Source organism: Gavia stellata, chromosome 6 (genome assembly GCF_030936135.1).
Source record: "Gavia stellata isolate bGavSte3 chromosome 6, bGavSte3.hap2, whole genome shotgun sequence".
Lineage (NCBI taxonomy): Eukaryota > Metazoa > Chordata > Aves > Gaviiformes > Gaviidae > Gavia > Gavia stellata.
In genome coordinates this window covers 49839279-49856823 of record NC_082599.1, presented here as the reverse complement: position 1 = coordinate 49856823, position 17545 = coordinate 49839279, and the positions used below count along the sequence as shown (strand labels likewise).

At 46.7% G+C, this 17545-nt stretch overlaps 1 protein-coding gene across 1 annotated transcript; it reads left to right on the top strand.

The window, feature by feature from the left end:
• Positions 1 to 8888: 8888 nt before the first annotated feature.
• CCK (cholecystokinin) lies at positions 8889 to 13878 on the top strand. Its single transcript, XM_009817085.2, has 2 exons — positions 8889 to 9144; positions 13742 to 13878. The coding sequence occupies exons 1-2, from the start codon at positions 8889 to 8891 to the stop codon at positions 13876 to 13878; spliced, it is 393 nt and encodes a 130-aa protein (XP_009815387.1).
• The last annotated feature ends 3667 nt before the right edge of the window (positions 13879 to 17545 follow it).

The following is a 17545-nucleotide window of genomic DNA, read 5'->3' as shown; positions in this document are numbered from 1 at the left end:
TTACTGGCTGTCCAGTCTCTCCAGAGCCAAATTACTTTGCTATTCTTAAATTGTGATTCTACTTTTAGCATAGATGAGAACATGCAAATATTTGGAAGACAAGAGGCTAATACATTGTACTTGTCATTTATAGAACTTCCTTTTTGGGATTTTAAGTTGTTTGACAAATGCTGATTAGTCAGACATTCCCCTTTCACAGGAGAGGACTGTGGAGCAAACAGTATCTCCTACAGGATCCTGTTATTGCCACACAGTGGAAAAGACACTTTTCATGTGAGTCCAGGCTGCAAGGTGGAGAGCACATCTGAAAAGTACGAAGTCTTTTGGAAGGTACAATGTATTTGCTTTCTGTACTAGGCTATTTTTATAATAAATGAATTCATATATACATTGAAGTGTCTTGGACGGGTTTCTCCTACATAAAAGGAGATATTAATTATGGAATAAATCACAATTATTTAAAATAATAAATAATCCCATCAATGTAAAACAGATTCCAGTACTTGTGAATATGTATTTTAGTTTCACAGACAAGAGTGCTATCACAGCTGCTTTCTCAAAAAAGTATCTGATGAAGCAGGTACTTCAAGTCTGCATGGCAGACAACACAACGTCTGTTAAAAATCTCGCTTCTGAAGAACTGCAAGGACTCTCCTGAGGTCCATGACATATACCTAAGGTACCAACAAGCAAAAGCAGCTGAATGGAATTTTGAATTTTAGGCATAAAAATGTGACAAAATCTGGGAGATCACAGCCCTAAGGTCTCAAAAAAGCAAACAACCAGTTCAAAGAACAATAGGTCTTCATGACTGTCACGACAGAACATTTAGGGACATACTTAAAGGTGTGTCATCCCTCTCTGGCTAACAAACCACATGTGCAGGGGCTTAAGCACATGTTTAAATACCTCACAGGAGTAGGGATTAGAAGCATGCTGCTAGGAATAAATTCACATGCTTTAGGCACACCTAGCACAATTTGTCATTTTCTCCTTCCTCATACATTGATATGTAACACATATTCTCTATTTACTATTTGTTTTCATCCATTTTAGTTGAAATGTACATGGCAAAGGAACGTAGGTATGTCACCGACAACAAAGGAAAGGGAAGATGAGTCCTAAATGCCAAACCATTCCACAAAGCAGGCATTAAGCAGACTTCCCATTGTTCATGACAGACTAGTTGCTGTACTTTTATTTTGTGCTTGTCAACATAGGCCTTTATCGTCCTACCTTTTCAAACTCTACCATACCTCCCAAAGTATTGCTGAAATCACAGAGAATTTGCTAGGAAGAAACACTTTACATATCTTCGTCCTTTTTTTTCTAGTACTTTGATTTCCTTTTCCAGTTTTCAACTTGCACAAAAGCCTCTATCCTGTGGTCGATTTGGAAAATATATAGCAAATTTCCACAGAAAATCAATTTGGTCTTTCAGAGAGAAAAGAAACCAAACAAAAAACACATAAAAAAGCAAGTGAGTTGGGATTGGGTGGCTTCCTAGAAAGTGACTCTGGGTTTTTCTCTGTTCCACTTCACCATATCTTCTTGAAATCACAGGGAACCAAATTTGAAGGCATCATGCAAGTAAGTTTTCCAGTTAATCTGTAGGGAGCTTACATACCAACTGCCTGAATTTCATGGGATACAGGTCGAAATCTGATTTTCTAAACAATCCAACCCTACTCCCAGGAAACGGGATTTTTCCTCTTATTTTCCTTCTTCACACAACTGCAGGATAATGTGTAATTCTAAGACAATGAGTGAATTTACATTAGTGCACATAGTTCATACCAGGACTACACTTTTGAAACAGACTTCCTGATCATTCCCACTTGTTGCTCTTTGGTTTCCATTGCAGAGCAGTCTGTGAGTGTCCGATCATCCTCAGCACCAGCTCTGCTGATCTGCTTCTACTGGACCCTTCTTTAGGTCTGATATATTATCTGGTATCTATTCAGGACTAATATATTAGTTTCAGGCACTGCTCTGTGAAAGGAGGTCAGCACTCTTCAGGCAGAGGACCCAGATTCCGTACAATTCCAGGCAACGCTGTCATTTGCTTGCCCAGGACCAAAATTTCTCCCTCAGTTTCTGAGTTGACTCCAAGCAGACTTTATCTTCCTGTCAAGTGGGATGCAAATTCAGAGAAGAGAGACTAGAATGAAAGCATTTAGGTCACTTGATAGAAATTACTGAATTAAAATTCAAAATATTTGAAAAAACAAAATACAAAAAATTTAATGACTGAATCAACACCCACAGCAACAGCAGCAGAACAAGGTGCTGTCTTAAAATATATTTGAGACTCTGGTTTACATCTACAGTCCATACAGTTGGTTCAGATAATATATTCACTAATTTGTCCATTAGTTCCAGAAAACTATACCATTCCCTTCCCTGTTATCTTCTGTCAATTATTTCTATTTCATTGTAATCCTCCAGACTGCCACTCCATCAGTTCCACAGAAAAAAACCCATGAATTTGCCCCAACATAGCAAAGAACGTTACCCTTTAAATATCGGGGTCCAGAGGAAAGTAAAATCCCTGCATAGTGATAATCAGAAAAGGATATAATACTTAGAAAAAAAGAATGTATTTCTTGTTATTTTCCTGGACATGAGGCCTCCTAGTCCCACAGGATAGCCACCCGGCTTTATGCTTCATGGTCTAAATTCCCAATAGACTTATACCTGGCAGTATACTGTTCCATATTTAATATTCAGCCTAAATGTCTTGGAATCCAAAGCCATGCAACAATGCTGAGTAATACTCGTATGTTTCATTTTTGGCTAAAAAGAAAAGGCATCAAACATAGGCATCATAAGCTGCTATGCTGTCCACATAACAACCATGCTATTGTAAACCGCACGTGAGATTGCCAAGAAAAATATATACTGTAGAGACAAAAGTCACATGCACATGGACAGAAATGACGTATTGCAGAGCACTTGCATGCTTACCGCTGTAGGAAAGAGCAGGGCATTTCCAAGCTTGTGGCCATTCTGACACTCACAGACAAGCTCTGCTCCATCTCACAGCAGAGAGAGATTGAAACGTTAGCACAGTGCCCTGTTGTACTCCTAACTATTGGCACCGGCCACCTCCATTGCAGAACAGACATAAGAAAGTATCTCCATCCCTCTGTTCTCACACTGCCTTCTTGCTCCAAACCCAACTCCAAGCTTTCTGCTGGAACAGCACAAAATGTATGCTCAGCCATACATTGTCTTTTGCCACCTCAGCTACAGAGGAGAAAACCTTTGGCAGATAAATAGAGAAAGCAATTGAGGAGAGAGTTATCTTGATTGTCATAGGGAAAAGGTTAGAGAAACTCAAATCTTTTAACAGACACTTGCCAGAAAACTGATTTTAAAAAGCCTGCAGCCTCTAAACTATGGTATCACTGAGCTTCTACCTTAGGGATGCATATACACTAGCATCTACTGCATTGCAGGGTTCACTTAAGGTTTAAATTTGTTTTGTACCTGTACTTGGATTCTTGCAACATTGCTTAAGCTCTGGTGCAGTCGAAGCACGTTCCTTCCTGATGAGGTGAACTAAGGTTGAAATCATGCATTAGAGCAGCATCTGTCTCACCCCACCTGTGATCGTGGCACCAGGCCCTCCTGTGGTTAACACTCTACACATCCATGGTGCACGCCTAGGCCCAGCAACTGATGAAAACGCTGGTTCTGGAACCCAACAGGTCACTGCAAATGAAACCCTGATTCTTTCCTCTTTGCACCACATCAGTCAGGAATACGCAGCCTAAGTTTCCCCAGGCAACTCACCTCAGAGTCCTGCTATCATATTGCTCAAGCTGAACAGGCTTTCTGGTCTCTTATCTCTGCCCAAAACAATTCTAAAATGCCATTAATCAACATATATTTACAGAGGACTGGAACTTGCACACAGCTTCGAACTTTCACTGAAGAAAACATCGGTAAGTCAGAAAATTATCTCCAAGGACTGTACATACTAGTATTAAGGAATTCAGCGAGGAAAATTCAGTGTTCAAAAGTCTATAACCAAAGTTATAGATGGTGCAGAACTGCTGACTTTAATAACTTGACATCATGCTGTAGCCTCAGTAATTTTCTTTATACGCTACGACGTCTGAATAGGAAAAACAAACAAGCATTTGCAGTCAGTGTAGAGATTGTATAGGTAGAATGAGGCAGAAAACTTCATGCTGTGCTTACACTGTTGATTTCCTGACTCTCTCACTGCAAACACCGCAATTTGATCAATTCAGAGGTACACTGGAAAAGGTAGTATATTATCTTATAAAAGCACAGAGGTCCCTCGGAAATATACGCATGTAACTGTCCAGCAAACATTCCTGTCTTCTCTATTCAATTTTGTATGCTGTTGCCTTTCTGTATGTTCATGAACACAAATAGTAAGTTTGGCTGACACACGTATGCACACACGTGCACACACGCACACTCTCTCACTCCATTCGTGCAGTCCAGGCTACATTTGTAAGTGAACTGATACTCCAAATCAGCTCAACATAAATGAACTCCTACAGTGTGTATTTGTTCAACCAGACAAGTATGTCAGCCTTAAATGCCTGCATTTATATTTATACCTCTGTGATATGAATTATGCATATGCGTATATTAGTAAGCTCTCCGTCTTTCTTTTCTATTAAGCTTTGGCCTGGTCCCTTGGGAACTCATTATCTACAGCGAGTTTCACAAGGGCTTCATGTGACTCTACCAGAATTGTTATTGTATTGGACCTTCCCAGAAAGACTGTGATACTTTTCCCAGACACCTACAGTTCAATTCAGTGTTGTCTATTTAATTGTCTAATAGCAGTGAGCATTTTTGCCACCAAGGCAAAATAGTGAAATTGAATTATCAGAAATATTACCGGGGTTTTTTTCAGGGGCAGAGCCATTAAAGTAGCACTTGGACGGGTACTGCTGGAACAATTTCAGTGTTGTTCCCTCCCCTGGCAATCCACTCCAACTTACTTCTCTGTCTTCAAAGTAGGTTTTGATTTTGCTTTTTTTTAACGGCCTCGGGATGGCAACTTTGCCCGATGTCAGCGCCGGTGTGGGAGTTGAAAAGCGGCCCGCGGTTGAGTCGGCATATCCCGTTCGGTGACAAACACCCTGGGTAGCGGTGAGGAAGCTTGTGCATCGCGACCCCCGTCACCTCCGAGCCTCACCCCACCAAGGCAGCGGGGCGCAGGAGGCCACAACACCCCTCTCAGGCCACCGACGCCCCGGGCCGCGCCAGCGGCCCCCCCCGCGCCTGGGCCCCCTGCTCGCGGGCCGCTGGGCACGAGGCGCCGCCGGGCATGAGGAGCCATTGGCCGCGTCCCTGCGCCACGGCTCCGCCACGCCGAGGAGGTGCCGGCAGGGTGGCTTTTTCCCACTGCCACGCCGCGTGGCACCCTCCCGCCGCGGGACTTCATCACTTCCCCGTGACTCGCCGTCCCTCGCCACGCCGACCGGCGTCGGGCGCGGCAGGCGGGGCCGCCCCGGGGCAGGCGGAGGGGCTGTGCGGCGCTGAGGCGAAGCCCCGCGCGGGGCCTCGGCGCCCTCTGCCGGCCGCCGCAGGAAGAGCAGCGGGAGCCCCCGCCTGCCCCGGGCGGCGGCGCCGAGCCCGGGCCGGGGACGGAGCCCCCGCGGGGTGCAAGGGGCGACGTGTGGCGGAGCACCGCCTGCCCGCGGACAGCACAGGCGGGGCGGGTGGCGAGATGGGGAAGAAGCGCAGCTCCCTCCCCGGGAGCCCTTTCTTCTGTGGCTGGAGGACCCACACACAGCCCCGCGCCTCGCCTCGGGGGGCTGGAGCCCCTTCAGCTGCCGTGTTGGCACGGCCCCGGCCCCGGCCCCGGCCGGCGCTCCGCATCCCCCGCACGGCCCGCACAGCACACGTGGCTCCCGGGAGAGCCTCGGTGCCTTGTAAGAACGCCGGGCTGCCCGGCCCCCTTCCCGGGGAGGGAAAAGCAGCCTGCGGGGCTCGCTTGCTTCCCAGTTGTAAACTTAAAAAATTAAGACACCGACTCGGCACGGTCACGCCGGAGCCCGGCGCTGGCTCCCGACAAACGGCTGCTCCTGGAGGTGGCTCGGGGCTGCGCCGCGGGGAAGGCACGGGCGGGTGTGTCACGGCTGCGGACAGGGCTACCCCAGCCAGCCCGCCCGGCTGTGGCAAGCGCCCGTCCCGGCACGGCCTCGCCGCGGCAGTCCCGGCGGCCCGGCCGTGAGGAGGTTTCCTCCCCTCCCCGGAAAGGAGGAGGTGGGGGGGGACAGAGGCGGGGAGGGAGAGCGGGCGTCGGAGGGTGCTCCGCGCAGCGCGGGGGGCTGCGGGGACCTGGCGGGCACCGCCGCCGGACAGCAGCGGTAGTGAGGCAGGCGCGGCACGGGGCAGCGCTTTCCGCAGCGGCCGCGGGGAGACGTGTCGCTCTGGGGGTCGGTGAGGGAGAACGACGTCGAAGGCGTCCCCGGCCCCATCCCCGGCTTTCAAGGGGGGATCATCTTCGGCTTCGTGATTTTGGCAATAAAACGACAGCCCCGTCTTCCTGAGGAGAGGCGAACGGGAGGGCCCCGGGGAGGGGAGGCTGGAGGTCCTTCTGCCCCCCGGGCTCCGGTGGCAGGAGGCTGCGGGGAGAGGAACCCAAAGCACCAGACCCCACACCGACCACAAGCGCGGTCAGGGTGAGCCCGTCCCGCCTGCCGCAGCCCGGGGGCGGCTCCTGCCGCCCGGTGCCGCTGCTGCCGCGGGCGGGAGCCCCACCAGAAGCCTCTCGCCGTGGTATTTGTGCGGGGGCTGCGGGCATCCCCCCGGCCGGGAGCACTTCTTTCGCGCCCAGCTGCAGCCCCGCCCGGGCTTCCCGCTCGCTCGCGCCCAGGGCGAGCGCTTCCCTCCAGAGGGAGCCCAGAGCGGCCGGCGGGGCGCGGCCCGTCGGGCAGCGCGAGGCCCACGCGGCGCCCCCGCTTCCCCCGCAGCGCCGCGGCGGCGCCGGCCGGCAGGAGGGCGGGGAGGGAGCCCCGCTCCCCCCGCGAGGCGCGCAGGCACACGCACACAGCCGGTCCCGGCGGCGGGGGGCGGCGGGAGCGGGGGGCTGAGCGGGCGGCGGCCCCGGCCTGCGTCAGAGCTGTGCAAACACCGCTGCGGCGCCCGCCGCTATTTAAGGGGCCGAGGCTGAGTCGCCCCTAACTTCCCTGCCTGGGCACACACGGGCCTCGCTCCCTCCTCGGGTCCGACCTCGGGAAAGCGCAGCGGAAAGGTAGGAAGCACCTGCCACCCCTCCTCTGTCCGCACCTCCTCTGGGGGGGGGCAAGCGGGGTGCCCGGCGCTTACCTGTGCGGCGGCTCTGAAGGCATCCCGCCGTCTGCCGGAGGACACGCACTCGGCTGCGGCGGGGGAGAGGAATTGAGGCTGCTCCCGGCCGGCGCGGTCCCCACCGCGGGGCGAGGGTTTGCGGGGGGCGCCGGGCGGTCCCCACCGCGGGGCGAGGGTTTGCGGGGGGCGCCGGGCGGTCCCCACCGCGGGGCGAGGGTTTGCGGGGGGCGCCGGGCGGTCCCCACCGCGGGGCGAGGGTTTGCGGGGGGCGCCGGGCGGTCCGGCGGCGCACCGCCCGGTGCGCGCCCGGCAGGGCGAGCGGGGCTCCTGAAGGAGCAGGCTGTGAAAGACACGCTTGCCGGGGATGAGGTTTAGTGTCTGGAGTCCTTAGTATGTGCGTGAATGTATATATGCCTGAAAAGCACAGGAGTCAGGTGGGTTGAAACGATACCTCTGTGGAAAGGATGGAACGCACCTTTGGTTTCTAAGTACCGAAACCTACATGGTACATCGCTAATAACCATGCCGGAGTGACATTTTGACATTGTTTCATTCCTCTCCTAACAATACTAAAAACATATTTTATGTACTGCAAACGTTTTCATTCTAGTGTATGTGGTGGGCAAATAAACTTAATTTTCTCCTCTTTTACAATTAAAATATTAGGTTCAGTATACTGTTCAAAAACGTAAACAACTCAAAAGTTCTCATATAGATGAGATAATTCACTTGTATTTATAAATGGAAATCACCCCTACAGCATTAAGTACGAGGTACCTTGTTTGTCATAATAAATGACAGTAATTTCTGTGTTTCCAGAAAAATACTATTTCAGCTTTTATGACCAAAGAATCTAGTAAAACGACATTGTTTTGTCTAGAACTTAAGGAAGCAGTAACAGATTTCTTCATTTGAATTCTCTGTTTTAGATGAAGAAGATTATTGTGAAGTCGCTCATTCTCTCTTACAGCTTTTAACTAAACAGCTTTTACCACCTCAGCTGTTAGATCAAATACTTAGGGGAAGTGTTAGATTTTGGGTTTTCTTTCCTTGGGACAAGTTTTTGGTTTTTCTTTCTGTGTATGATGAAGTGAAGCCTCTTGAACACTAAAGTTCAAACCAATGAAGGGTTGATAGAGTAAAGGTTCTTCAGAAAACTTGTCAAAATTGAGCATTTGTAGTAACAGCAGATTTTAGTACAACAGCAAAATACTGGAATGTTTGAATCCTGGGATTTTTTGCAGCGCAGGGTACATGTCCCTTATGTTTTAATGAATTACAGCTTCCAGAGAAGAAAAGCAAATATGAATTGAGTAGATCAGGGAGACATACAACATACTACAGTGAATTGGTTTTATTCCTTCCAATGTATCTCACTCTTACCAACAGTTATTTAACTATTCACATACATGTTTTCCAACTTAAGACAGATCCCACAGTTACCCGCATTAAAACCAAAAAACGCACAACCCTAGTTTGCTCAGAAACCAGCACCCACAATGGAAGACAGGGGTAGGGACAACATACAACGTAGTAAATCTGGTCGTTTTAACAGCCTATCATTCCTTTTCTCTCCAGCAATGTACAGCGGTATATGCATCTGTGTGTTCCTTGCTGTGCTCTCAGCGAGCTCTTTCGGACAGCAAACTGTGGGCTCGCACAATGGGAAACCACTGGCTGCTGAGCTCGAGCAGAGCTTGACAGAACATCAGCGGCACATCCGCGCCCCTTCGTCTGCTGGCCCGCTGAAACCTGTGCCGCGGCTGGATGGAAGCATCGACCAGAGAGCTAACATCGGCGCTTTGTTGGCAAAGTATCTCCAGCAAGCCAGAAAAGGTACTGGTTATAGCTTACTTACTGTGCTACTTCTGTGTCAGTGGAATTTCCTGCAGGGATACCTAGGTGTTAAGATAACCCTGTCATCATCTAGCATGAATTCCTAGAGAAGATAGGACATAGATTTTTGCCTGGTTATTCCTGAAGTAGAGAGCATTCTCTTTCTCATTTACTGCAAAACTCCTCCAAAAAAAGATTTGTACATAGCAGCTACTGACTGAGAGCTGCGTACAGGTAATTGGGAAAAATGTAACCTACCTGTCAGATCATACTTCAGCTTTTATTTTTAAGTTACTATTTTCATAATTATAATTATTTTGGTATTATTTTCAGCATGTTGCATCTCAGATAAAATACAGTAACTGCATTTTCTTCAAACTTTTTCATTTAGTTAACCTCTTCCCTCCCTCTTTTAAGTTAGAAGAGCAGGAAAACTTTTCTGAGGCTAAATACAGACCAAATGGCTAACCTCACGTCAGCCAGAAATACCCGTACCAGGGAAATCTTCTGCGTATTGGATTTTCCGTGCATTTGTTCCCAGAGGAAGTTACAAAAGTGTGAAAGCTTTTGAAAGATGAGAACTCAACATTTATGAACACAATAACTAAAAGCAGTGATAAGTAAAAGCACATTTCCTTTAAAACATGTCAATTGAGGTGCTGGAGCGTGTCCAAAAAAGGGCAACAAAGCTGGTGAAGGGCCTAGAGCACAAGTCTTCTGAGCAGCAGCTGAGGGAACTGGGGTTGTTTAGTCTGGAGGAAAGAAGGCTGAGGGGAGACCTCATCACTCTCTACAACTACCCGAAAGGAGGTTGTAGCGAGGTGGGTGTCAGCCTCTTCTCCCAAGTAGCAAGCGATAGGACGAGAAGAAATGGCCTCAAGTTGCGCCAGGGGAGGTTTAGATTGGATATTAGGAAAAATATCTTCACCCAAAAGGGTTGTCAAGCACTGGAACAGGCTGCCCAGGGAAGTAGTGGAGTCACCATCCCTGGAGGTATTTAAAAGACCTTTAAATGTGGTGCTGAGGGACATGGTTTAGTGGTGGGCTTGGCAGTGTTGGGTTAATGGCTGGACTCGATGATCTTAAAGGTCTTTTCCAACCTAAATGATTCTATGATTCTATGAATTCTTGTTAGGGTTTCGGTCCCAGGCAGCCTTGGATCACAATCTTGCAGTTACTGAAAACCTCCATGGCACTGCATTTGTAACAAGGGCATGAAGCACCGGTAGAGTAGTGGAATTAAAGGGTTTCATTCTTACCGTGTGATTTATTAGTCACTTGAGGAAACAATTGTATTACAAACGTGAGCTAGCAAGAGAAAGAGTAAAGCTGTCCCTGCTGACATCTTACAGTACGTTTTACACAGACATAAAAGCATGCCATCTGTGCTACCAGTAAAAAGGAAGGATCAAAATCATTGACCACGGGAAGTCCTCCCCCCCAAAAAAACCCATTTTTTTTCCTTTTGGACTGTACACGTCTCTGTATTGCTTTGTATCTCAATAGAGTAACGCTGTGGGCAGCCTAATTGGTGTGGCCTTTGACTGCCAACCTCAACAAAAGCCACTACACAAATCTTGTTTACTTGTGATAGCTTCACTCTAGTCTATCCACTGTACTGCAGGGAAAGTGGACATCTGAGAAGCAAAGAGGGCTCGAGGGTAGGGCAGTAATTAGGATTACCTGGATATATAGACATAGAGAAATTAATTCACTCCCAGCCCCAGACTGTGTTTAGGATAAAATTCACTTTATATAAGTAAGAGCTTTCTCCTCTCCTGTCTCTCCACATAACCGTATGCAGAACATTTAATTCTCTGCTCCTGATAGCCTCACTGCTGACCTCCGTATTAGGCAGAATCCTATTCTTATTTTTGATGGCAGTCTGCAAGTAAGAGGTGCCACATGTATTTTGTGCATTACATATGCAGCCATACATGTTCATATGTGTATGTAGAACAGGGTCAAATCAGAAATAACAGAAAAATAATCACTTCTAATACAGTCTGAGAGACTTCATCTCATGTTACCAATTTGCGCAATATCCATTAAGGAACTTCTTTTAGCAGTTCACACAACGGAAAGAGAATTCAGCTATGAAATTCTACAGTTCAGTGCTACAGTTAAAGCTGTTACTGAATAAGACTCTTATTGCAGGAGTCTAGAAAGCAGAATCCTCATTACCTTTCCCCAGTGTAGTCATTGTCACCCAACTACATAGAAACCGAATTCCTCATTCTAGTTTATGTATCCATTATATTCTCTTAACTATCTGGGTGACATTTCCAAATAGCTTAACCAGATGAAGTAAAAAAAAACCCACTTTGTATTTAAGATGTCTTTTTGGGAAGTATTGATATGAGGGGGAATTTCCTGCATTCATGTTAATTGACATATAATTAACTCTACAAAGTGACTGTTAGCAAATGATGGGATTCTTGTGACATGACTAGGCTAGTTGCACTCTGATTTGTAGATGTACTTTGTAGTTACAGAAGAGAAGATTCACAGGGACAGAACAGTATTCACTTCATTTCTAACAATACATACAGTGTTCCCATCAAAACATTATCTTCTCATTTAACATAAAGGTTCTGGGCAGCACTTCAGAAATCTCTGCAGAGCACTCACATCTACTGTATTAGTCACTTTTAACCTGTCTAAACCATAAGAGAAAATTCCATCTAGGGGGAAAGAGAGTCTGAGCAGTTACCAGTCATCACTGATAGGATTTGCGCTTGTGATTAATAGAAAGGCCGATTTTGGACATTACTTCCAGTTAAAACAGTGACATTCGAGTTAAATTCTCTCAGGAGCTTACAGCTAGGTGGTGGCCTCGTAGCCAAACTGCTACAATTCTGAATACATCTGCTGTACATTGATTCTGCAGTATTCACAGGACATCTCCGGTGGTTTGAGGAAAGGTAATTAAGGTGCTGTTAAGAAATTAATTTCACTGTTTGTGATCCCTAGCTTTCAATTAACATCATCTGCAGGCTTTCAGCATGAATCTGGCACCATGTAGATGAGACGTTGTAGCTGTCAAGTCAGTGACATGCACATTTACCATCCTCTAAGGAGCCATTGCCAGGCCAGACCATAATGACACCAGGGGAGCCATTACAGCCCACAGGTCACTGCAGGCTCAGAAGTCTCTTAAATACCAACATCTGAGCGATGGTTCTGCGCTGTCTTAGCCCTGCCTGATTAGAGTGCCAAGAAGACATTTTCATCAGCTTAATTATTTTGAATTATGAATGTGAATTTCATGGGTTTTGAGCGTTTAATGGTAGACAAATACTATTTTCTAGAGATAATTAAATTTTTTGCAATTTTGTTTTAGGTGAATGTCTAAAACACAGCTGGTTTCTTTTTTTGGTACCCTTAACTCTCCTGTCCCTTTGTGACAACTAACAAAACAATGCAGTTGTTTTTGTTTTTAATGGAGCATGTTCATTATAAATCACTACATGAGGAAAACCTTGAAATATAAAAGCACAGAGTCAGCAAGGGTTCCTTCAAAACACAAGAAACCATAAGCAAGGCAATTGTGTAGATTTGGATTTGTGGGGTTTGATTTGGGCTTCTTTCCCTTTTTCATCAGTTCAAGTATTCCTCAAGCCTCAGTCTGTATTGAATACTAATATATTGAATCTGTTTCTTCCTCACTCAAGACTTCAGCTCAATCTAATTATTGGTGTATGTCAATTTTGGCTGTTTTCAGGGAATACAGGGAGAAGTAATTTACCTTTCCCTGCATTTTTAATGACACGATGTGATGATGTCAAAACAGAGATTACAGCCCTTTTTTTAAAGCATAAATTGTCCATGCAAATAGTTTGTGTCTCTTTGAGGCACTAAGCAAGGAAGACAGAAAGGCTAAGGCAAGATCAGAGATCAGCATCCAACCCTGCTGTGAAAGGAATTATGAAAGCTTTGGATAAGCAATGAAAATCTCACTGACATAGCAGTAAGTCCTGTATAATTCCAGCAATAGACATCTCCAGCTATAAATTCCAGACACAACTTTCTCAATTTCACAAGTATTCCCACTTCTCTACAAAACCTGGGATTCAGAACTCCACCCCGCTTGTTACTGAATTTGCACTGTAAGAGCTCCTGTACTCACATTTATGGCTCTTCAAGCAACAGGGGACTGTGGTGGAGTCCTGTCTCAGGCCTGAGTCTGCTCTCAAGCAGGGTTATTTTGCCTCTGGAGCAACTCTCCCAACACCAGCAAGTAAGGGTGTGGTCTGCTAGGAAGAGTGCGAAATCGTCTGGATTTTGTTTCTCTCTCTTCCTTGTGAAATAGGAAGGAAAAAGGAGAAATGCACCCATATTCCCTCCCAGCAGCCAGGAGGGAAAAAATGATCTCTTTATTTTACGATAAAAACCCAAGCCACGTTCAGGACATTACCCATAACGTTTCTACGACATTTTCCCCAATCACATGTTGCGGTGTTACATGGTCTGTATTAAGTCACGCAGTTTCAGCTATTACAGACAACTGCTAATGAGTACACAACAGATCAGAAAATGGATGAACCTGAAAAATGTGTCCACTTACTCTCTGCTCTCCCAAACGCTTTTTCTTTAGGTCCCACTGGAAGGCTCTCAGTTATGGGAAACAGGGTACAGAGCATTGATCCTACGCACAGGATAAATGACAGAGACTACATGGGCTGGATGGATTTTGGACGCCGCAGTGCTGAAGAATATGAATACTCCTCCTAAAGAACAGCAAACTATAGCAACAGAAAAAAAAATCACACTCCCATGTCTGTACAGAAAGAGAAAAATTAATTTGTTGTCCTCTTCAAATCAGTGTTTTAAAATATATCATGTATTTGATGTAAATTTGTCTGTAAGACTATACAATGCAATATATACATATGCAGAATTTTCCAGAAAAAGTTTTCTTTCTGTTGTGGTTTCTCATATACTGATATTATATTAAAATGATTTCACTTATCCCTTCTTGTCCTGTCACCACATGTTGCTGGGTGTCTTACTATAAAGAGAGGCAGGAAAATGCCTTCATTCTGCAATGTAAATATATTCCATGTGCTGAGTAGTCAGACAAATGAGCCACTTTTTAGAGAAACCTTGTGGCAGTCCCAATAGCTGTGAACTCTAAGGGGAACTTGTCCAAAGAGAAACACAGCTCAATAGTGCCAGAAAAGGCCAGCTATCTTCGTGGTGACCCATTTGTAAAGGGCTGAGTTACACACCAAGCCCACGTGTTTGTAGTCAACAGTGCTAAGATGAAAAGAGGAATGACACCAACATGTTTCACCTCCCTGGCTTATTTATTTTATGTTGTCAACTAAATGTGAAAGTTCTGCTGACGGCTGCAAATCATGGAATAAACAGAGCATTCCCTGCCGTGTGGTGAGCCAAGCATTCATTCGGGGAGGGGGCAAGGAAATTTCCCTGAACGGGGCAGAAGATGATCCCGAGGGAAGGGGGAGGAGGTATCGGAGCAGTCTAGTCACCGTGTGCTAAAAGGAAACGGGTTGCTCCCGAGTATCACAGAGTCAGCCTGAGTTGGCTGTCGCCCACCGTCGTGGGGAGAAGGAGGGAGATTGTGCCCAGCCCTTACCTGGCACAGAGGAAGGCAGCGAGCCCCACGCTCACAGCCAGGCAGTGATCCCCGCTTGTGCAAAACCGGCACCCTGGGGACTCCGGCGAGTCCCCTTGCAGTCGTTCCTGCCTGCCCGCGGCGGGCTACAAAACATGTTTTACCTGCACTCTCCTCCTTGCCCCCAGGTAACCCCTCCTGTGGCTCCTGATCCTGCCTCAGCAGCTGCTTCTCACACCTGAGGAATTCCCTAAACTGGAAAAGGAGGTGATTTTACACTGCATAATTCACAGAATTTCTCCTGAATACGTGCATTAATAAGAAAAGGAACGCGTTTTTCACATGCTGAAAAGCAGGTGCTTGCCAAATGAAAGAGGCAGGTGAGTACCTCTGTAGCAATTTCCACAGCAATTAATAGGTAAAAACAATGCATAGAAAATAATACAAAATACTTGTACTAAACCAAAATTCCACCAAAACCAGGAAGACTGAGAAACAAAACAAAATGGTTATACCGAGGGCTGAACACAAAAACATTTTGAGGAGTTGTTCCCAACAGCAGCTGGGAGAGCAGACAGCACCCCAGAAATCTGCAAGGAAAGGGGGATTTCAGCAAATGGTAGTGGGGAATTTTCTTCACTAGTAACACCAAACCTGTCTTTTTGTGGATCTCATCTTGAAAACATGGAACTGCTCTTCTGCATGAACTTTTCTTCCTCTCAAGCTCCTTCCAGTCAGCTAGTTTCCAAGCCACCTAGTCTGACTTTTCTCGGTTCCTTTCAAAACATAATGAGTCTCTAAATACTTGAATTCTCACCTTAGTTTTGACTATTGCCCACAGGACAACAGTCCAAAGTGCCCATTTTTTCCAAAATTTTCAACCAATTAATACATTTTTTTTAAATGAGGAAAATAAAAATTAATCTCCAAAGTGATGTTACTTTAAAAGTAAGTTGGGACAAAACCAAGTTTCTACTTTACTGTCTTTTAACGACAGGACCATTCAAACAACATTTAAAATTTTTTCTATCCCTGGCTTATGTATTGGAGGCTGTAATATTGTAATATTGCAGGGGGGCTGGGAGTGGGTGTCGTTACAAAGCCAGCCTTATTGCTGGGGAATGTTGTCATTAGAAAAAAAACAAACACTTTTCTTTTTCCTTCCATCTCATTTCCTCCAGGCAGGGGAATGGAGGGACAAAGATGTTTCATCCCATTCCTCTCCTTCCTGAAGGTCTCTGAAGGTGTCTATGAAAGTGGCATGGCCCTCAGTGCAGCTGGATGATGGTTTTGGGGGCTTGGTTTTGGGAGTCACTCCCCTGCTTCCCCAGGACAGAGGCATCTTTTCGTTGCCTGCCATGCATAAAAAGTGGTTTCACCACCTGGCTGCTCACAAGGCTCCCAGGTAAGAGAGGCCCCACGGTCCCATCCTTTGTGCTGCAAAACTCCTGCCCTGTGAGCAAGACCATGGTCCCTGGGTGGTCCCTGGGGGCTTGGGGGATAACCGCCCTTGCGGTTATCAGGGTTTGGACTTTCTGTATTCCCAACAGGTGAATAACTTCCAAGGCACCATTCCCGGGCACAAAATAATGCTTCCACCCCTGCCAAGCCACCACCACCATTGCCTTTGACCAAGAATTTGCTCATTTTAAATCACAAAAATGCCAATTACAGAAAAAGTAGTTTCACCTGTGAAATCTGCTTTCTCCTTGTGATACTACCGCAAGCAGTTTGTCTGGTTTTGAGAGCAATTAAGAGAAAGCGCTATTTTTCTTTGCCAGCCCACTGCCAGCGTGACATTTGTAAGTAATAACATCTGCCACCTTTCCTGGATGCCAGAGAGCTTCAGACAAAACTTTGTCTAATTTTTTTTACAGTCACTGCACATGCCGGTTTTAATGTTTAAGCTGTAACAGTGCTGTAAAATAGACCAGGGGACTAAAGGGACTTGCAGTGACTCACCTGGCATCCAAATGAGGATTTAAAATGTACATCATTTCGTCTCTTTTTTCCCCTATCTCCACACTGAAGGCCTTAGCCAGTCGGTACAAGTAAATGGGGGCCCTCTTCTGACTGGGCGTTGAAATAACTATCAAATGAAAGCGTGCTTTGCAGATGGCCTCATCCTGCCATTGTACATTTGCTGTGTTTGCAGATGCTTTTTGGGTCCACCCATCCCTCAGTCTTGCAGCAGAAAACAGCTTCTTACTGAACCTCACCTGGATTCCAGGCAGGTGTTGAACTGCCCAGCCCTGACAAATCCACGTGGAGATGCACCCCAACGCTGCACAACCACAGCCCTGCTCAGGTGAGGCACCCGCGTGGAGTGGGAGCACTGGGCAGAGCAGGGAGCCATTCAGGATTGCAAGTCAGGACCTACAAGCCTAAATTCTGCTTGAAGACCCCTTCTTTACCACCTAAAACCCGGCTCAGGACTAACATGGTTTTTTGGGTACCGCTCAGATACAAACTTGTAGCTGCAGGGGACATCTCTTCTTCATTCTTAGCACTCACAGGAGAACTGGTTTGGGGACAATTGGAGTAGTCCAATTGGGGGACAATTGGAGTAAGGTAAGAGGAACCATTAAGGTAAGAGGAACCGTTGCTCCAGGCACAGCACTGTTTGTGGAGGCAAGGGGGAGCTGGCTGTAAGCCGCTCAGCAACAGCCTCCTTCTCCTCAAAACATCAGTCACCTGCTCCTCTGGGAGCAGAAGAAATTTCCCAGATGGGAAAAGGTTGTAAAGGCTGCTGAGACATCGTTCAGCTCCCACCTGACCTGGAGGTACTAATCGGAGCTAAGGAGGGGGCCCATCAAGTTC